This window comes from Podarcis muralis, chromosome 10 (assembly GCF_964188315.1).
Source record: "Podarcis muralis chromosome 10, rPodMur119.hap1.1, whole genome shotgun sequence".
NCBI lineage: Eukaryota > Metazoa > Chordata > Lepidosauria > Squamata > Lacertidae > Podarcis > Podarcis muralis.
In genome coordinates, this window is record NC_135664.1 from 65,179,513 (window position 1) to 65,201,554 (window position 22,042).

The 22,042-nt window shown below is 46.5% G+C and overlaps 2 protein-coding genes across 4 annotated transcripts in view; one reads left to right on the forward strand and one right to left on the reverse strand.

Moving 5' to 3' along the window:
- GYS2 (glycogen synthase 2) overlaps window positions 1-4,522 on the forward strand; it is a 64,948-nt gene extending 60,426 nt beyond the window's left edge. For both annotated transcript variants that reach the window (XM_077935316.1, XM_077935315.1), the window contains one exon: window positions 1,451-4,522. In XM_077935316.1, coding sequence (XP_077791442.1) covers window positions 1,451-1,672 — 222 coding nt within the window. In that variant the 3' untranslated portion in view covers window positions 1,673-4,522. The remainder of the gene's footprint in view (window positions 1-1,450) is intronic.
- A 1,813-nt stretch (window positions 4,523-6,335) lies between these two features.
- SPX (spexin hormone) lies at window positions 6,336-17,894 on the reverse strand. Of its 2 annotated transcripts, none has more exons than XM_028746674.2 (6): window positions 17,422-17,894; window positions 13,551-13,631; window positions 12,228-12,285; window positions 9,158-9,220; window positions 8,945-9,031; window positions 6,336-7,859 (listed from the first exon to the last, which is right to left on the reverse strand). In XM_028746674.2, the coding sequence occupies exons 1-6, from the start codon at window positions 17,425-17,427 to the stop codon at window positions 7,801-7,803; spliced, it is 354 nt and encodes a 117-aa protein (XP_028602507.1). In that variant the 5' UTR covers window positions 17,428-17,894; the 3' UTR covers window positions 6,336-7,800. The 2 variants fall into 2 exon arrangements, with proteins under 2 accessions (XP_028602507.1, XP_028602506.1); XM_028746673.2 differs by having other exon boundaries at window positions 6,336-7,862; window positions 17,422-17,893.
- Window positions 17,895-22,042: the final 4,148 nt, after the last annotated feature.

A 22,042-nucleotide genomic window follows, 5' to 3' on the forward strand; every position in this document is an offset into this window, starting at 1 on the left:
GATCTTCTTGCAGTCCATGGGACTCTCAAGAGTCTCCTCCAGCACCATAATTCACATACAACATCCAAAACAAATCAATACAGTATTACCACTTCCCCATTGGCACAAAACATTTGCTAAAAGAAAGGAGGCAGAGCAGTCTGTTGGTCTCCAGGGAGATCAGACATCTGCAGTGTATTTCGACGACAAAAAACCAAATAGAGATATTTAGCCACTAACTTGGTGAGCTCCTGTTTATTCCCCAGTAATAGAAAATGTATGACCTCTGACTCTGGTTTCCATTTGGGGATACAGAGTTGATCTAGAAATTGCTGGCGGAGATCAGCATATAGTTTACAATTGAAAACCCTATGTGTAAAGGGTTTCCACCAGGTGGTCTTCACATGGGCAAGTTCTTTCTCCTTCCACCCTGACTGAGAACCTTCCCCAAAGGAGGTTTGATGGATTTGAATTAAACCTGGCCAGCGAGAATGCCCTTCTTTCTTGAGGGTTAAGCAGAAATTCAAGGTAATTATGGTTACCGTATTTTTCGCTCCATAAGACGCACTTTTCCCTCCTAAAAAGTAAGGGGAAATGTGTGTGCGTCTTATAGAGCGAATGCAGGCGGGAGGCTCTGCTCAGCGCTCCCTTTAAAGAATATTTTTTTCCTTGCATTCCCCTCTAAAAACTAGGTGTGTCTTATGGTCAGGTGCGTCTTATGCAGTGAAAAATACGGTAGTTTCATGTGCCCAATAAAGTTGAAAATAAAGAGAGGGGAACATGTTTTCTCTGCTGCTACTGTTAGTTCTTGGTGTTCAATATCCCACAACCTAGTTTTTATTATAGCCTTGGAAGATGGTAGGGACATCAATCACAAAAGTTCCACTGACAGCCCGAGTTGCTGTAAGTTCTTGTTAAACTGTTGTAGCCCTGGGGAAAGAAACTCCTCCTACATGTTATGCTTCAAGGGACATAAGTCAGATATGACCACTGAACATGTCACCATCTGTCTGAGAAACAGGTGTTTCAATAATAATAATAATAATAATAATAATAATAATAATAATAATATATTATTTATGTCCCGCCCATCTGGCTGGGTTTCCCCAGCCACTCTGAGCAGTTCCAAACATAATTAAAAGCACAACATCATACATTAAAAACTTCCCTAAACAGGGCTACCTTCAGACGTCTTCTAAAAGTCAGGTACAGTAGTTGTTTATTTCCTTGACATCTGAGTGGAGGGCATTCCACAGGGTGGGCACCACCACCGAGAAGGCCCTCTGCCTGGTTCCCTGTAACCTCACTTCTCACAGTGAGGGAACCGCCAGAAGGCCCTCGGAGCTGGACCTCAGTGTACATTTTTAAATTAATGGAAAATATTTTGGGTGGCAGGGGGAGGAAGGGCATGTTTTTACATTAAGGGCCCTTCTTGCATCGTATTTATCCCTCGCTTCCATTTCTCCTGCAGACTGAAGGATTTCGGTACCCGCGCCCGCCATCGGTGCCCCCCTCGCCCTCCGTCTCTCAGCACAACAGCCCCCACCAAAGCGACGAAGAGCTGGACGAGGAGGACGAAAGATACGACGAGGACGAAGAGGCTGAGAGGGACAGGCAGAACATAAAGGCCCCTTTCTCCCTCAGCCCTGTGCCGGATGGGAAAAAGAAGCAGCATGGAGAATATAGGAACTGATGCAGCTTGGTGGCAAATGGTTACTGCCAATCCTGCTTGTACATGTTACCTTAAAGTTGGGTACGACCTGATGTAACGGAAGTGTGGATGATTCCGGTGGGAGCTAGATGTCTGAAATACCTCGAATCCCCTGCCCTCTTTCCTCCATTATAAATAGTTCTGATGGTGCATCTCCCCCTTCCCTCGTTCTTTTCCCCCCTTTGGCAGTAGAAGAAATAATTTAGAAGTGTGTATCAAAAACCAGGACTGTATGTGGCTTTTTTTATAATCCCTAACCCTAATATGGAGGCGGGTGGTGCTGTGGGTTAAACCACAGAGCCTAGGACTTGCCGATCAGAAGGTCGGCAGTTCGAATCCCCGTGACGGGGTGAGCTCCCGTTGCTCGGTCCCTGCTCCTGCCAACCTAGCAGTTCGAAAGCACGTCAAAGTGCAAGTAGATAAATAGGTACTGCTCTGGCGGGAAGGTAACCGGCATTTCCGTGCGCTGCTCTGGTTCGCCAGAAGCGGCTTAGTCATGCTGGCCACATGACCCGGAAGTTGTACGCTGGCTCCCTTGGCCAATAAAACGAGATGAGCGCCGCAACCCCAGAGTTGGCCATGACTGGACCTAATTTACCTAATTTACCCTTTACCTCTAACCCTAATATCTTGGCACTAAGAAGGGGGATCAAAGTGCCACCTATTGCCTGAAAATTTGGCAGGGAAAGAATAGCTACTGTTCTTAGAGCTGATACTCAGCCTGCTGCTATTTTTCAATTTGGTGCATTGCAATTAAATCTGGTTTGTCTCCTTCAGCTGTGGATACAGGGCCGGCCCTGTCCTTGGGCAAAGTGAAGCAGCAGTTGCTAGAGAGAAAGGGATTAGGGGCAAAGCTTTGGCTAGAGCTGTGTGTCCCACACGGCCTGGTCTTCTCCTTCAAAATTTATCTTTCTGTCTCATTGATGGGGTTGAAGTAAGATTTGACTGTGAGTCTGGCCAGGTCCTGTAAATGGAATTTGGGGCAGCGGAAAACATCTTGTTCTTCGCCTCCGTCAGCCAAATGCCTTGGAAGGGCTATTCACAGATTAAAAACCCCAACCCTCCCCCTTAGTCCAAAGCTGGTTCAGATATCTTTTTGAGCGCTAGTCCCTGTTATCAGAGAAGACTTCAAGCACCCTTGAAGGTCAGTTTTCAGACTTCTTGCAGTGAAGACATTTTCAGCGTTCTGTCTGTTGTGGATCTACCTTAAGAACTTTGAGACTCTCATCTGTAAGTCAGAGAGATCCAAGCATCATTATGTCTGTCTAATACATTCTTTTCACAATTGGTAGCTGGCTTAGACCTGCTTCTAAAAGTGAGTCTTTTTGCCTTTCTCTCCAAAAGTTTTGTCTAACAGGCACAATCAATACCCTCAGAGAGAGAGAGAGAGGGACTATTAATATAAAGCAAAACTTGAAAATATCAAAAGCAAATACCAGCATGCAGAATTCTTAAACATAAAGATTATGACTTACTAGCTGTTTCCCGGCTCCCCAACACCAGGTTGTATCCAGCTAAGTCATACTCAGAGTAGAACCACCGGAATAAACGCACTTTGCTAATTTCATTGATTTCAATGGGTTTACTCTGAGTATGGCGTAGTTGGATACAGCCCCATGTCTTTGTCTTATTTACCATATTTTTTGCTCTATAAGACTTACTTTTTCCCTCCTAAAAAGTAAGGGGAAATGTGTGTGCGTCTTATGGAGCGAATGCAGGCTGCGCAGCTATCCCAGAAGCCAGAACAGCAAGAGGGATTGCTGCTTTCACTGCGCAGCGATCCCTCTTGCTGTTCTGGCTTCTGAGATTCAGAATATTTGTTTTCTTGTTTTCCTCCTCCAAAAACTAGGTGCGTCTTGTGGTCTGGTGCATCTTATAGAGCGAAAAATACGGCACTTGCTTTTGATGTAATGGGTTATAGGATGAGAGATATTTTCTTCCCAACAGTGCGGGGGGGGGGGCTTAGTGCTTATAATAATTCAGAATTGATTGCTTACTTTTGTGAATGACTGCTGCTCCAGAGGGCAGGACCCAAACCAGTGGGTTCAGATTACAGGAAAGGAGATTCTGAGTAAACGCTAGGGAGAACTTTATGGCGGTAAGAGCTGTTCGACAGTGGAATGGACCGTCTTGGAAAGTGGTAGACTCTCCTTCATTGGACAGACCTTTAAGCAGAGGTTGGATTGCCATCTGTCAGGGATTTTTGAGCTCTGATTTCTGCATTCCAGGGGGTTGGACTAGATGGCCATTGGGTACCCCTCTACAATTCTACGGCTCAGAACTGAAGCACCCGATCCCAAGAGATGTTTAAGCAGAAACTTCCTTTCTTCTGCATTCCCTATACGTCCTTTTCCCACAGCTTCTCCATCTTAGAACCACGATCTAGAAATATTTGAAGAATCTCTTCCACAGCTAGAGATCTGTAAACGGAAATTTATTTAAGCTAATTTTTTTTTGGGGGGGGGGAGGGAGTCCCTGCTTATAATCGTGCTGCTTATCCTGTATTCCAGTGTTCCCCAACCTTGGGCCTCCAGCTGTTTTTGGGCTACAATTCCCATCATCCTTGACCACTGGTCTTGCTAGCGAGGGATGATGGGAGTTGTAGTCCAAAAACAGCTGGAGGCCCAAGGTTGGGGAACACTGCTGTATTCCAAAGAACGGTCATTTCCCTCCACCTTTAAAACAACCAGTCTAGAATTACTTTGAATAATTTGCGGTCAACCAGCAGACCTCAAAACATCTTATTATTCAGTGCTTGCATACAGTTCCTGGCCATAATATGTCGCCCGTCTGAACTTGTCCACATCCACAATAAACCACAAACTATTACTACTTTCTGATTTCTGTGAGAATTGAATGAACTGAAAGGGTCAGTGGCGTAGTTGATGCTGTTGTAGATTTATTTATGGGGTCTGTCTATGGAAAGGGCAGTAGATGCCAGTTTTATCCCCCAAACTCAACTATTTATGTTTACAATTCACTGGGAAGATTCAGAGCAGGGAGGGGGGAAGGGATTGGGAAGACGGTGGGAAGAAAACAAATGCAGATGTTGTAGATCTCATCAGCCTCATCAGACAGAAAGGCACGATGGGAGTTGTAGTCATGCAACATTTGAAGGGGCACAGGGCTTATTAAACACGAATTTGTCTATTTGGGTATAATGGGTGAGAAAAGAATGGTTAACTCAAAGGGAACATGCAGGAGATGGGAGAAGGGGGGGGAATCCCCTTCTACCTTATCTCCCTGCGATTTGCTGTTTTAGGATACTTGCCTGACCACAGTACAGTGGTACCTCAGGTTAAATACTTAATTCGTTCTGGAGGTCCGTTCTTAACCTGAAACTGTTCTTAACCTGAAGCACCACTTTAGCTAATGGGGCCTCCTGCTGCCGCCACGCCGCCGGAGCCCGATTTCTGTTCTTATCCTGAAGCAAAGTTCTTAACCTGAAGCACTATTTCTGGGTTAGCGGAGTGTGTAACCTGAAACGTATGTAACCTGAGATACCACTGTATCAGAAATGGGAAAACATTTTGAAGCATTGAAGGAAGGGGTGGAAAAATCTGTCAATTTTGATTTCCGTTTCTCATTAAGTTCTTTTTTTAATTATTCAGTCCACGTGAAAATTCATACATTTCCTCCCCCCACCATAACACATATTTCTGCAAGCATTTTTTCCCTACCAGAATGCATTTTTGTACATTATCTTGATGAGTATAATTCTTTCTGTGCCGAGGTTTTTTATTATTATTATTTCGTGTGGTTATTTTTGGGTTGAAGAACTGCATTGCAAAATTCAAATACGGGTGAATCTCAATGGATTGTTGCATTTCAGCTTTCTGTTTGGTTCGGGAAGCATGAAGTGTGTTAGCTTCGCAATAAAATGTGAACCAAATGAATTTTCCTCCATCCCTTTCAATGGCTACTAGTCGTGGTTGGAGGCAGTAATTCAGGCTTCCTCAACCTCAGCCCTCCAGATGTTTTTGGCCTACAACTCCCATGATCCCTAGCTAGCAGGACCAGTGGTCAGGGATGATGGGAACTGTAGTCTCAAAACATCTGGAGGGCCGAAGTTGAGGAAGCCTGCAGTAATCCAAAGGCTTCTGAATCACAGTTGCTGGAAGGGAGAGGACTCTTGTGCTTGGATCTGATTGGCCACTGTGAGAACAGGATGCTGAACATTGGCCTGATCCAGCACGCTCGTCATAGGTTCTTAAGATGGTGGAATTGGGGGTGGGCAATTTTCACTCCTCTCCCTGCATTCTCCTTTACCTCTAGAAAGTTACCCCACCTCCATTTTATAGCTGAACTAGTGAGATTGTGGACCCAGCTACATTAGTCAAGAAGGAGCGTTTTGAATGCGTTACAAACCTGCGACTCCAGATGGCACCAGAGAGCAAAGAAAAATTCTAAGCGATTTTCCATAGCAATTTTTTTTGTTATAACAATTTAATTTCTGACTTATTTATAGTGCGCCCCCCCCTGTGTGTAGATCCACCCTCTGTGTATTAAACATGCATTCATCTGGTTTCGCCATTAGAAGTATTATTAAATGATGCTTAATCTGAGCTTATGCTTTTAGCTTTCTAATTGCTTTGCCTTAGGCTTCCGGTTAGGGCGAAGTTTGAGGCCAAAGGAACAGGTGAAGTTGTTTCCAAATTTTTATTAAATGATTCTTCAGTACAGATGCAATAATAATAATAATAATTAGGTGCAATATTGATTCTCCCCCCGCCCCGGTCTGAAGGAGTAGGTTACAGTTTAGCTGGAATGGATGTATTCCATAATAGCACTGAAAAGCTTACTGAACTGAGGAGTAACAAAATGCAAAACAAACCCAGAAATATGGAGGAAGCATCAATCATGCGGAACAACTACAGGCTAAACACAAGTTTCAATGCATCGTATCCACAGCAAGTGGATGAGACTTAAAATCAGCAAGGAAGGGAGGGAGTGTGCACTGATGCATCCAAAATATTTTAAGAGTCTCTGAACTCTTTGCCAAACCCATAACCTGCAAGGATGGACAAGAAGGGAAACCGCTTGACCGCTTCCTCATGCATCAGAGTTATCTGAATCCACTCAGTGCTTCCCACGTTCTGCTCACATAGATCTGTACGTGCATAAGATCCCTTCACATTACCACTCGATGTGCAGCTACTGGGGCGGGGGGGGGGGCAACATGTTTAGCAGGTAAGATCTTGATAACTTCATTGAATTCATGGGGGAGCGTCTGGAGGCGGCTCTTGTGGCCATGAGTTCCACAAGCTGATTATGCATTGGTGTGAAAAAGGACTTGTTTTTGCTTACCTACTCCAGAATCCACAGCACAGATATACACCCTGTAAGGTCAATGCTGTGGTGATGTGTGTGTGTGTGTGTGTGTGTGTGTGTGTGTGTCTACACACAGAGACACAAACACACATATTCCTACACTTGAGGGCTTTATTTGGTTTAACAGTCATTCTCTCAGCCCAGAGAACCTTGGGAACTGTAGTTTTGTAAGACGGGCAAGGGATCTCTAACAGAGAACACTCAGCACACGCACCAAACCACATTTCCCACTTTGGGAGATGCCATGGCAATTGAATTTGTATAAACCAAGCCTACACATGCCATGTAGACACAAGCCTGCACCATCCAAAATTGGCAACTACTGGAGAGGAAATAAAGAGCTAACTGGGCAACTGACCCCTAAGGATGAAATACTATTTTTTTTACAAATATCCAGCTTTCATCACTTCCGTTTCCGTGTCTTACTTAACTAGACACGCGGGACCAAGTCATTTTCAGCTTTTATCCTTCAGATATTTGCAAACCAAAGGGTGGAGATAGGGGAGGAAATACACGATGCATACAGAAGGCCCATGATACATATAGTATGAGCTGAACATTATAATAACAAATGCATGTAAAAATAGGTTTGTAAGCTGGAAACTGCCCTTTAATTGTTTAGCATTTCTGCCACAGGGAGATTCAGAGGGCAGCTGAGGCCAGGCAGGCAGATGAGATGAATGGGAAAAGTTGAGTTTTCTTCTTCTTCTATTGAAGATATTTTCTTTTTTTCTTTAAGTACATGCAATAGGACGTTTTCATCTAAGCTCAAACACCTTTCACCAGTTCAGCAGCCCATCAGCAACGTAGCCAGGCTTCTCTTCAGCATCCTCTTCACCTGCTAGAACAAAGAGTGGGAGCGTTCAGGAGAGCTCTGCAGGATGGCCTAATACTGTCTTTTAGCATTTTTAAAAACGCATGCCTCTGTGCAGGGCCGGATTTAGGTTTGATGAGGCCCTAAGCTACGGAAGGTAATGGGGTCCTTTATATGTCCAGCTGTCCTTTGTCAACAACAAATTGCCGCTGGTTTTTTGTGTTGAATATATGCTATATGGCAATTTATGGACCTAATAGGTATCTAAAGCCATAATGGGATCAAAATAAATAAATTATGTATTACATGAAATCAATCAGACACTCTTCTACTGAATTTTGGTCTTTCCCAAATAGAAACATGAGACTCCTTAGATGGAGTCAGCAATGTCAACACTGACTGGCAGCCATTCTACATTGATTTCATCGGCATTTACCAGAAAATAATGGAGTACTTAGGGACACGGGTGGCACTGTGGGTTAAACCACAGAGCCTAGGACTTGCTGATCAGAAGGTTGGTGGTTCGAATCCCTACAACGGGGTGAGCTCCCATTGCTCGGTCCCTGCTCCTGCCAACCTAGCAGTTCGAAAGCACATCAAAGTGCAAGTAGATAAATAGGTATCGCTCCAGCAGGAAGGTAAACGGCATTTCCGTGTGCTGCTCTGGTTCGCCAGAAACGGCTTAGTCATGCTAGCCACATGACCCGGAAGCTGCATGCCGGCTCCCTCAGCCAATAAAGCGAGATGAGCGCCATAACCCCAAAGTCAGTCACGACTGGACCTAATGGTCAGGGGTCCCTTTACCTTTACCTTTAATGGAGTACTGAGTTGCGTCCTTAGCATATATGTTTTTAAAAGCTGTCTTGGGACATTATCCGAGAGACAAATGGCTGTTTACATTTTCCAACTCACACATATCACTGGGTGGTTTTTAATCTCATGACAATGGGCACACGTGCATTTTATGGCTACAGCAGTAATAAAACCCAACGGATCGCAGTGAAGGAATTGCACAAGAAATGGGCCTTGCAAATGACAAAGGAGCAGCAAGTTGCTTTCAATTAGCAAAAAGCTGCAAAAGGAACTCCTGGAGCGAAATGAGATGTTACCTTCCTCATGCGCTTTTTGCAAGGAGGACAGAAACAAGGCCACAGCTTCAGGAAGGGTCAGAGGGTTTGTGTTTTGGCTCCGTGTTTCTGCAAAGACAAACGTATTTTCAATACACATTAGGATCCATTTTTACTAGGCGAAGGCACTTACATGTTTTCTAAAAGTGGTGGTGGTGTCCAATTTCAATGTGCTTCACACACAGCCATGCTTACCTAGCTGCAGCCTGTCATACAGATCCTTCCTCTGGCTCTCCTCTGAGATGAACCGACGGCCTTCTGAAATGCAATGACAATAAGCTGAAATAGCAGGTGGTAATTCTTGGGCAATATTTGCAGTCCTAGGGCGTCTTCCAAAGGCATCCTCTTTATTGTGCATCCAGGATGGTACTGGGCTGGCTATACACAGGGCTAACAGGGACGCGGGTGGCACTGTGGTCTAAACCACAGAGTCTAGGGTTTGCCGATCAGAAGGTTGGCAGTTCGAATCCCTGAGACGGGGTGAGCTCCCATTGTTCGGTCCCAGCTCCTGCCAACCTAGCAGTTCAAAAGCACGCCAGTGCAAGTAGATAAATAGGTACCACTCCGGCGGGAAGGTAAACAGCGTTTCCATGCACTGCTCTGGTTCGCCAGAAGCGGCTTAGTCATGCTGGCCACATGACCCAGAAGCTATCTGCAGACAAGCGCCGGCTCCCTCGGCCTTTAGAGCGAGACGAGCGCACAACCCCAGAGTCGTCCGCGACTGGACTTAACGGTCAGGGGTCCCTTTACCTTTATACACAGGGCTAATTTTCTAGCAAAAAAAAGGTACCAGAACTCACCATAAACGCCTCCCTGGTTCTCTTATAATGGCAATAACGCCCACCTGAATTCCGGCTGAAAAGAAGCCCTGGTTATACATGAGCGGGAATTCTGTTGGTGCCTACAAATGTTTTGGGGCAGACATACTGCTTTCTTTCCAATCAGCGCATGCTCCATTACCTCCCGATGGAATCCTGTCATTTTTAATACCACAAATGTTCTAAGGCTGTTGCTGTTTTGTTCCACTACGTTGCAAGAGAACCCCTCCAGAGTGTCATAATGTGGTCACTGTTAGGGAACCATCTCAGGACAATAAACAGAACAGTTGTGTCCAAATCCATCACAAATGCCCTATTGTTGCATCAATTGCATCTCACAGAAGATACCGGCAAATAAATGCACCAGAACTGAAATCCCGCAACAGTCTCCTGCAATGTCAAAGAGTTTGGGGAGTAAGAGGAAGGGGAAAGGGGGGGGGGGTTAAGTGATAATCTTTGGGAAGGTTTGGGAGAAAATCACAGCGTGAAGAGATCCTTTGCCTGTTTTAGGAGAGGTGACTGGCACTAAGCAAAGGAGCTAAAAAAAAAGTATAAATTTATAAAGCAAAGTATTCAAAAGATTTTGGAAGGCTGTGACATCCTGCTAACTTCTGTTATCTGGGAGTAAACCTCATTGAATTCAATACAATTTGCTTCCTGGACTGCTAGACTTCCAATGCCAGTGTGGGATACTAGCTTGTCCGGCTCCCCCCCCCCCCCCGGCCATAGATAGGCAGAACAAAGCGAAAGAAGTCTCTTACCAGTTAGAAATTTAAAAGATCTCAGTGAGAGAACAAAGAATCCATTCCTAGGAATGGCGGTGCTCCCAATTAAGGGCTCCACGCCCTCCCTCCCTAGTCATCCATGTCACTACCATGTCTTGTAACCTGATCTCACAACCACTGTACTTTCTGTGCTGCCACCTTATCTGCTCTCCTTGACTTTGGGCTGAGCAGGTGGATACTTTCCAGCGACAGTGAGTCTGTTAACTCTCTCTCTCTCTCTCCCAGTTCTCCTCCTCCTAGCAGTTCCCCACCCAGTACTTCCCAGCTTCTGCCTTCTGAGCTATGTCCCTCTGCAAACCACTATTCCAAATCTATACTACTTCCCTGTTCCTGGGAAGATTCAGGATCCTGATCAGGATCCCACCATTCCTCCTCAGTGCAGCCCTCCTCAGGACATTCCCTGACAATACTCCAAAGACCCTAGCAAGGATGTAGCAGTGGAGTGCATGAAAACACAACTGTGTGCAGGAATCTTTGCACATTTTAGAAAAGATGTGTTTGACGTGGTGGAATTTAATGGTGTGAAGTAACTCCAGATGAGGTGGAGCAGTTGCCCACAGACTGTCTTGCCTGATTGGTGCATGCTCTATTTATCTCCCGCTTGGACTACTACAATGCGCTCTACGTGGCGCTACCTTTGAAGGTGACTTGGAAACTGCAATTAATCCAGAATGAGGCAGCTAGACTGGAGACTGGGAGTGACTGCCAAGACCATATAACACCGGTCCTGAAAGATCTTCATTGGCTTCCAGTACGTTTCCGGGCACAATTCAAACTGCTGGTGCTGACCTTTAAAGCCCTAAATGGCCTCGGCCCAGTATACCTGAAGGAGCGTCTCCACCCCCATCGTTCAGCCAGGACACTGAGGTCCAGTGCCGAGGGCCTTCTGGTGGTTCCCTCATTGCAAGAAGTAAGGTTACAGGGAACCAGGCAGAGGGCCTTCTCGGTAGTGGCGCCCGCCCTGTGGAACGCCTTCCCTTCAGATGTCAAGGAAATAAACAACTATCTGAATAGTTGTTTCCCAGCAGAGTGGCTGGGGAAACTCAGCCACATGGGCAGGGTATAAATAATAAAATTATTATTATTATTATTATTATTAGGAACTACTAAGGTCCAAGAGAAAGGCAGAGGAGAGGCCCTCGTGACAGAAGCAACAAACAGGATTCCTTCGGCTGCAATACCCCAGGGTTTTACTAATTAGACAGATCTCAGGGCAGCAGTGTCTGCCCAGTGCATCCAGTTTGAGTCATGGAGGGTCAAGATGGCCAGTGGGTCAGTGGACCCCTGAGAGCACCTCAGCCCTTAGCCAGCACCCCACCCGACTACCCTCTAGAGAGCCAAGCCTATCTGTTGTTCCCAATTGCCTGATCCATCCCACTGAAGTTGGTCCAGTGTGCTGGACCCACAAAAATAATTATTATTAAAGCTGTACACTGCTCTTCATCCGAAGATCCCAGTTCACAATGTAAGAAGGCAGAATGAGAACACAAAATACATACAAGGAAAACAAACTAATAACTCCCCTTCCACAAACGCTATTATTATAGAGAAATAGAAACACTCCCTTCCTCCATACACACACACACACACACAGGATTCCCAGGGAGAAAGGATTCACGCCAAACAAGCTGCTTCCCAGGAGAAATTGGAATCAAGACTTACGTGCACCCTTTAAATAGAGCATTGCTTGTGGAGTCCAGTTTCTTCTTTGGAAGTGATCCTTTGGAACAAAACAAGAAAGGGGTGGTAAGGGGCGGGATTATTATTATTATTATTATTATTATTATTATTATTATTATTATTATTACACATATGTTATGATATAGTTCTGTTCCACCTTAAAAGGGTACAGGCATGACTGTTGTGTGTCACATGCCTGTTTACTTCCAGCGCTTGCTGGGAGCTTCCATTTGTATATAGCTTTTGCATTATGGCTGTTTTTCTGGAGATGAAGGGAAGCAGACATGTTTTCCTTTGTTCCTGAACTATGCTGAATAAAATGCTGTAATATACTGCTTACACATGGCTCTGTCTGTCTCTTCTGCTGTGAGAAGATTTATTCACTCTGCTGATAGACCGTGCATGGGACTCTAAACGTATCTGAGGCCCATGTCGCTGATTGATGCTGTTCCAAGGGAGAGCAGTGATCGTCCGGCTGCCGGCCGGTGGCTGGAGCCAGGTGGGGGCTTGCCTGATGCCCCCATCTCCCTGGCAGTATCCCAACAGTGTACAGCACCCAGAGTGTTGCCCAGAAGAGAATGTGGGCCTCAGACTGAAAAGGGTTCTTCCCCTTAGATCATGCGCAGTGAACTGTGGACTGCTGCCTAAGTTTCCGTGATGGCCTGGGAATCTGATTCGGAGGCTGAACCTGAGGAATCCCAGCCTGCAGAGGAGTCCCCACCTCCAGGGCCGGCTGAGCTGGGACAGGGGCTTGAATCTGAAGGGCCCTCACCTGTGCCGGATCCTCAGGAGCAGATACCAGATGAATCCGCTCTGGCTCCGGAGGTGATCGAGGACCCATTGCCTGCAGGTGCGCCTCTCCCAGACCTGTCAGGGGAAGGTGAAGCTCCCCCTGGGTCCAGTAACCCTCCGGCCTCTCCTGAGCTGCAGAGGCTCAGGGCAGAGAGGCGGACGGAACTAAGTTCTCTCATGAGGAGTGCTCGCCTCCAGGCGAGGAGAGACGAGTCACCTGTGGACCGGGACAGCCCCTGGCCTCAGAGGAGATAAAGGCCAGTCAGCCCAGTCCCAGGTTGAGGGAACAACATCGTTTGTATCCTGTTCCTGCCGGCACCCAGACCTGCTCTCCTGAGTTCCTGACCATGCCCGACTCCTCGCTTTGGGCCTTGCTTCGCCCCTGACGGACAGCCTCCTTACCCTCGACCTAGGACCGGACTTAGACCACGCTGCACGGTAACCCCCCCCCCCGGGACCAGCACACTTTCACTCTGTACGACTGAGCCAATACAAACCCAGAGCTGCCTTTACCTGAGGAGCAGTCCTGGAAAAAGTGATGAAGCAGGCAGAGAGCAGCAAGGCCAGGGCAGTGGCCGTCCCCCGGTGGAGTCCCTGGAGCGGGGAAAAGAAGCCAAGAGGACATGGTGGCGTTGTTATTTGTTTATTTTATTGCATTTGTTTTATTTTTTATTTATTAAACTTGCATACCGCCCGCTATTCAAAGACCGCAGGGCGGCTCGCAACAGAAAGATACAAAAGGAAAACACAAAATACATAATAAAGCGAAAGCAAAACAAATCGAAGATGCCCCCTCAGCCGAGACACATTTAAAAGGCCATGGAATCTTAGTCAGCCTGGTTGAAGAGAAATGTCTTCACCCTAAAGCCGTGTTTCCCAACCGGTGTTCTGCGGCACACTAGTGTGCCGCGAGACGTTGCCTGGTGTGCCGCGAGATGTTGCCTGGAGGGAGGCGGGCGAGTCGGGCGGCGAGAGGCGGGGCGGCGGTGGCGAGGAGAGGCCGCCCAGCGCGGGGCTCTCGCCGTCTGCCTGCCTGGCTGCCTGCGTGGCGCTGACGTCACGGGGCTGTAACGTGCCCCACATAGGCACACGCGGGGCGGCGAGCGATCTCCCTCCCACATCCCATCGCCGCTCGCTTCGGCCGGCCTACTGGGCTGTCGCAGGCGGAAGGCCTGCGCATGCGCGAGGTTTTCGTGCCTTCGGGATTCCCTTCACGCCTTCCTCCTCCCGGGTCCTTGAGAGCGCGGGAAGCGTCAGCGCGAGACCGGCGTTGAACCTGGTAGGTATTGCGCTTGCCAAGGCAGTCATTTGGGAAACTTGCAAAGCAAGCAACCAGTTCAATCTGAAGTACGTGTATGCTTAATATCCTGTATCTGAAACCTGTTCTGCCCCCTCCCCCACACTTGGTGCCATTTTCATCTACACATGCAGCAGAGTAAGTTGACCCAGAATAGTACCAATTCAGATGGCAGATGGGAGAATGACAGTGCTGAATGCTTTCCCATGTAGAACAGTCCCTGCAAATAAAAACCTAGCATATTTGGAAGAGGGGTGCTAGCCTAACCATTACCTTCTATGCTGTTACTATTTTTTTATTTTATTTTTACATAAGTAAAAAGTGACCTTTCCCCATCTGGCATGGTGGTGTGCCTCGAGATTTTTTTCATGAAACAAGTGTGCCTTTGCCCAAAAAAGGTTGGGAAACACTGCCCTAAACAGATGTAATGATGGCGCCAGGTGAGCCTCCCTGGGGAGAGCGTCTTGCAAACAAGGAGCCACCACAGAAAAGGCCCTTTCTCCCTCCAGACCTCACGTGGAGGAGACATACAAAGAAGGGCTTCAGAGTCAGGGTCTGAGTCAGTTCATTTGGGGACAGGTTGTCCTTAAGTTATTGTGGCCCTGGGCCATTTAAGGCTTTATAGGGATGTGGGTGGCGCTGTGGGTTAAACCACAGAGCCTAGGACTTGCCAATCAGAAGGTTGGCGATTTGAATCCCCGCCACTGGGTGAGCTCCCATTGCTCGGTCCCTGCTCCTGCCAACCTAGCAGTTCGAAAGCACATCAAAGTGCAAGTAGATAAATAGGTACCGCTCTGGCGGGAAGGTAAACGGCGTTTCCGTGCACTGCTCTGGTTTGCCAGAAGTGGCTTAGTCATGCTGGCCACATGACCCGGAAGCTGTACGCCGGCTCCCTCGGCCAATAAAGCGAGATGAGCAACACAACCCCAGAGTTGTCTGCAACTGGACCTAATGGTCAGGGGTCCCTTTACCTTTACCTTAGGTCTAAAACAGCACTTGGAATTGAGCCTAGAAATCAACTAGCAGCCAGGACAGTCAAGCCAAGATTGGTGTAGCATACCATCCAACTTTTTCAGATTAAAAAAATTGGGATGTGCGTCAAAAGGATTAAAATATTGGGGGGGGGCAGATAAACTCTACCCCACATAATCGACAAGACACGGAGTGCAAACACCATTTGAATAGCTTTGCACATCAACTTTGGGGAGAGCCCAGCCCCCTCAAATCATCTACCGGGGGAGGTGACCTCAGCCCCTAGGAGTTGGTTCCCATGTTTCTAAACAAAAAGGCTTTTTGCAGGCACCAGAAACAGTACAATGAAGGTTCCTGCCTATTATCAAGAGGCATGGAGTTCCGCAGATTGGGCGCCACCACACTAAAAGATCAATTCCTTGCAAGTGAGGAATGAATGTTACATAGCACTTGTAAAATGAGCCAGTATTGAAATGAAATCTAATTGCAAGCATAAGGTATATCAGAGGTTGCAGGGCTGGAGAAATGGCAGCTTGTTCTTCCCTAGAGTATCTCGGAGTGAGTATCGTTGTGCGACTCTTGTCTCCCTCCCTCTGTGACAGCTCTAATAACATCTGTAAACATAGGTCAAGCAAGTTGCCCCGATCCAAATTGCATGGCTGAGATCACTCCTTTGGGAAGGCTTGTCTAGATAAAAGGGTTTTCAATAGGTTTAAGTTAATAACAGTGTTAACATTAGTTTATTAGCAATGCAATCCCATCGATGTTTACTTGGAAATAAGTACCACCATGTTCAAGGAGGCTTGTTGTTGTTTAGTCGTGTCCGACTCTTCGTGACCCATGGACCAGAGGACACCAGGCACTCCTGTCTTCCACTGCCTCCCATAGCTTGGTCAAACTCATGTTTGTAAATGTATATTTCAAACTGGGTTTGGCCAACCTTGCACAGGCTAGTTTGACCAGTCATTGAAGGTGCCTACCTGTCATTCACCTGGTATCACATGACCAATTCATTATGCAGTTATTAATGCAGATTTTCAGGTGGTGTCAAGTGGTTTTAAACTTTAGGGGGAAATTCTTCCTTCACAGCCACAGCTTTAATAATAATAATAATAATAATAATAATAATAATAGATTTGACAGCAAAGACTCACTATACAGAATCTCAGCCAAAGAAACTTTGACCACTTTCAAAGGTGCCCCTCATTCATAGGACAGTAGATTTTAAAAATCACATTGAGTAGAGTGTTCTACAAAAATCATGGATGGCAGAGGCTATCTCAAAATTCTTCCACAGCAGGGAATAACTACCATGAGGTATGGATGTTCGCATCACCCCCAAAACAAACTCTGGCTTTTAGTTATTTGAAAACGTGCATATTTAACTGAGTGAAAATCATGGGATTAATCAACCAAGACTTCAGTAAATGGATTACCAACCTAATATATAGCTATAATTCTACACACGCATCTATATCCAAATCTACATGTGCATGTACATTATACAGTATATCCTTCCTGGACACAATAAAGCCTCATTTTACATCTAACTAATTTTAGTGGGAGAGACATGCTTCTTATACCTGCCTAATCAGAAGTCAACCCCATTAAGTTCAGTGGTGCTTACTTCCAGGTAAAGGACTGCAGCCTTAAGAACCAGGACTTTGCAATCATAATCATCTTCACTTCGTCGACATTATTTCAGAGGCTGAGCTTTAATCTGAGAGACACATTAATAGACTTCCTAGCGATCTGAAAGAATCCAGCCTCCTGTTACATTTCCCCCCTCCTCCCAAAGTCTTCTGAAGTTTATATTTATAATCAAATCAGACAACATTCAATTGAAAGAATTATTGGAGCCATCCTATTGGCACACAGACACTAAAATCAATCATAAGGGGGGTGGGGTGAGAATCTCCACATTTCATTGGGGTTTCTAAACACAGCCCCAAGATCACCTTGTGCTGCTATGGAAGATTTATGAGTTTTCTATACGTGATCAATTACTCTGACATTTTGAACTGCAAGAATAGGGCATGGGACCCCTTGCCATTCTTAGCAGCTATAAGGAGACCAACTCAAAACTAAGAAGAAATGACTGCCGTTCCCACATACCTTCATGCTCAGCTCTCCTGATGCGCCAAAGCCTTTGGTAGCTGTGGAATGCCTTCCATGCAACGTACAATGTGCTCGTCATGTAGGAATCCCTATTTAAGTCTTCTGTACAGAGATGCCCTCCCCTTTCGGAGGCAGGGAGCAGCATTCAAAAAGGACCACTTGTCAAGCCCAGACAGGAAGATGTGGAAACGACTGACGTCTTCTGGAGATGGGGGGAGGATGTTTACAAAGCTTGAGGGGAAGTCACCCCAAAATGAACGAATCTGATGGACAAATCTGACATATATACACTTGTCACGCTACATGAATATATCAGCATCGATACCCAGCAACAAAGACATCACCCTTCTGGCCGAAGGATCAAGACCCTCTCAGGCAAGGCAGGTATAAATGATTGGCCTTAACATGGGAATTTTCCTCCTGTGATAAAAGGAAGTGACCCTGTGACAAGGTGGCAATTTATCCCCGTCGTGACCTTAGTGTAGCAGCAACAGAAGACGAGTGCCTGGTTTTAAGCAGGGCAGTTGTTGTTTTGCAAGGAACACTGCAATCCTCTCTTCCAACAATCAATAATCACTGAAACATCTCCTTCTAACTATACTGTGGGCCGCCAATGTGGCATCCTCCAGATTTCGCTGGACTACAGATCCCATCATCCCTGAACATTGGCCTTGATGGCCGAGGATGATGGGAGTTGGAGTCCCAAAATATCCTGATGGCCACAGGTCCCCTATCCCTGAGCTATCTGGAAGGTATCACATTCGCTACTGCTGAACGACGCTCAGAGCCCATCCCTGCTAATGATGCTCTCCCAAAGTTTGGTCGTTCACCTGTAGTGATTAACGGCTGAAATTAATTAATTAATTAATAATAATCATAATCATAATAGTATTAATAATTTATTATTTCTATGCTGCCCATCTGGCTGGGTTTCCCCAGCCACCCTGGGTGGCTTTCAACAGAACATTAAAAACAGAATAAAACTTCAAACATTAAAAACTTCCCTAAACAGGGCTGCCTTCAGATGTCTTATAAACGTAAGATAGTTGTTCATTTCCTTGACATCTGAAGGGAAGGCGTTCCACAGGACGGGCGCCACTACCGAGAAGGCCCTCTACCTGGTTCCTTGTAACCTCACTTCTTGCAGTGAGGGAACTGCCAAAAGGCCCTCAGAGCTGGACGTCAGTGTCTGGGCAGAACGATGGGGGTGGAGACGCTCCTTCAGGTATACTGGGCCGAGGCCGTTTAGGGCTTTAAAGGTCAGCACCAACACTTTGCATTGTGCTTGGAAACGTACGGGGAGTCAATGTAGGTCCTTCAGGACTGGTGTTATATGGTCTTGGCGGTACCAAGAGGTACCAGGGCTTATAAATACAGTGGTACCTCGGGTTACATATGCTTCAGGTTACATACGCTTCAGGCTACAGACTCCGCTAACCCAGAAATAGTGCTTCAGGATGAGAACAGAAATCGTGCTCCGGTGGCACGGCGGCAGCAGCAGGCCCCATTAGCTAAAGTGGTGCTTCGGGTTAAGAACAGTTTCAGGTTAAGAATGAACCTCCGGAACAAATTAAGTACTTAACCCGAGGTACCACTGTAATACCAATTTCTGGAAACCACAGGATCGGAGAGCAGTCTTGAGTCCGAATTCTGTTTATGGGTTTTCCACAGGCACAGGTCGGCCACTGTGAGAACACGATGCTGGACTAGATATATAATAATAATAATAATTTATTATTTGTAGCCCGCCCATCTGGCTGGGTTTCCCCAGCCACTCTGGGTGGCTTCCAACAAAGATTAAAAATACATTAAAATGTCACACATTAAAAACTTCCCTGAACAGGGCTGCCTTCAGATGTCTTCTAAATGTCAGGTAGTTGTTTATCTCTTTGACATCTGATGGGAGGGCGTTCCACAGGGCGGGTGCCACCACCGAGAAGGCCCTCTGCCTGGTTCCCTGTAGCTTTGCTTCTCGCAGTGAGGGAACCGCCAGAAGGCCCTTAGCGCTGGACCTAGATGGGTCGTTGACCTGATCCAGCAGGCTCTTAGCGTTTTTAAGGACTTCTCCTTGCGTGACAGAACTTCCTTTCCTTCTATCCCCCTCACACACACTGTGCTCCCGAATCCATTCTTGGTTTTCGCTCAGCCCTCCAGATGTGGGGGAACAGGGGTGCGCAGGGAGAAGAAAGGAAGTGCCATGCACAAGTTCTTATGCCAATGGGACAACTTAGTTGCATACATCCTATTGCCTCTTACCAATGCCTTGTTTCCCATCAAGATCTTGAAAAGACCAGATCAAGCTATTATTTGGGCGTACAGTGGTACCTCAGGTTACATACGCTTCAGGTTACAGACTCCACTAACCCAGAAATATTACCTCAGGTTAAGAACTTTGCTTCAGGATGAGAACAGAAATCGTGCTCCGGCAGCGCGGCGGCAGCAGGAGGCCCCATTAGCTAAAGTGGTGCTTCAGGTTAAGAATAGTTTCAGGTTCAGAACGGACCTCCGGAACGAATTAAGTACTTAACCCGAGGTACCACTGTATATGGGCACATGTCTTGAGTGTGGGTGGGAACTGATCTTTGTTCAGAACGACCTTCCAACGTTTCGAAAGGAAATTAACATGTTCCCTTCCCTTCCGACAGCTCCCGTTGACGAGTTCTGGTCCAAGGGAAGGCATGACCTAAAAGCTGCCATTTCCTGTTCGACTGGACATAGACGAGACATCAGTTTTGCCACATAATCAATATTGTAGAGTCAGCATTGAGAAGAGAAGATCACCAGATCAGCAGGACCTCTTGTTAGAGGGAACTCCAAGGGTGATTTGCTCAGACTGAAAGACCTTTGAAAGGGCAGCGCTCAGTCTGACTTGACATGGCCCATCGCAGAGTCCCAACTGCTGTAGCTGAACTTTGGGGGCAATTTCTTCATCACCAGCTAAGCTTTGGGGCAAGTATTGGCCCAAATGCTGGCTGGGCATTGCAGTGGGTGAGGAGACCCCAAATCAGGTGTGGGGAACCTTTGACCCTCCAGGAGTTACTGAACTACAACTCCCATCATCCCTGACCATTGGGCATGCTGGCTGGGGCAGATGGGGCTTGTAGTCCAGCAACGTCGGGCAGACCAAAAGTTCCCCACATTTGCCCTAGATGAAGGAGTTTCATGTGTCCCCTGGAACACACAAACAGAGGCATGTTTCCCTCTCCTCCCCCCCACCTTTGACTTCATTCCTCCAATGGCAGATTCCCTTGAGGCGAGAGCGTTATCTGACCTTCTCTCCTGCCTCAGTGAACCTGGCAGAGCAAAGAGTTGTCCCCACCATCGAGGGCACAGCAGCCTCAAGGGGACATGGATGAGGCCTCAGCGCTGAACCGCTCCGTTAAATGGCACTGGCATCATGTGGCCTCATCTTACGAGCCAGTCAAGAAATGAGCCATGCGACAGAGCGAGCTGTCACAGGTGCTTGGAAACAAAATGGTGAACCCAAGCTAAGGTGAGTTCTGCAGACCCTTCCATTCCATCGATAGGCAGACCTTTGTTTTCAGAAAGCACCACACAACTTCAACATTACAGAAAGAGCCCATGGCATCCAAAAGACCGCAATATTTTTTGCGCCAGGCGCTTTCACAGGCAGTGCTGCATTACAGTGAAGGGGAGTCTGTCTAGAGAGCCACAGCTTCCTCATCCGTCTTCTACAGTGGTACCTTGGTTCTCAAACTTAATCCGTTCCGGCAGTCCGTTCCAAAACCAAAGCGTTCCAAAACCAAGGTGCGCTTTCCCATAGAAAGCCATGCAAAATGGATTAATCTGTTCCAGACTTTTAAAAACAACCCCTAAAACAGCAATTGAACATGAATTTTACTATCTAACGAGACCATTGATCCATAAAAGGAAAGCAATGAACAATGTACTGCAGCCACACAATCAATCAATCAATCAGCAGCTGAACTGGGTTCCACACAGTCACAAAAACAAAACAAAAAGAGCTGCAAAAACAAAAACACAAAATAAATAGCAAAAACAGACAGACCTTAGCATAACACTCAAACTGGAAGCGTAACACTCAAAATGGAGCATGTTCGGCTTCTGAAGAAAGTTCGCAAACCGGAACACTTACTTCCAGGTTTGCAGTGTTTGCGTTCCAAGTTGTTTGAGTACCAAGGCATTTGAGAACCAAGGTACCACTGTATTTTAATCCAGTGCTTCATTGCCTTCAGCACAATCTTCTGGGGGCCGCATGCGAGGGATGAGCAGGGCCAGAAGCAAAAGTGGGAGGGGCAATGAATGTAAATTTTACCTTTGTACAGCAGAGTCGTTTCTCCCCAGACCCCTCTCAATCCTTTCCGATCACATTTATGGCAATCAGACAGACCTTGATGGATGGAACCCGGTTCTCAAAGCGTTGCAAGGAAAATGTAATCAGGCGCACTGCTGCCCCTTAAAAATGAATAAAGTTGCCTCCATCCATCTGGCAAGGCCCCCATTAAGTTGTGGGTGAACATATCAGACGACACAGCGATTCTTCAAACAGCTCTTGTTTATTCACATGCCCAGAACAGAACTGGGCTGAAGGCTTCAGCCAATCTGCTTATATAGAGCTCAACTACAAAATAACAGT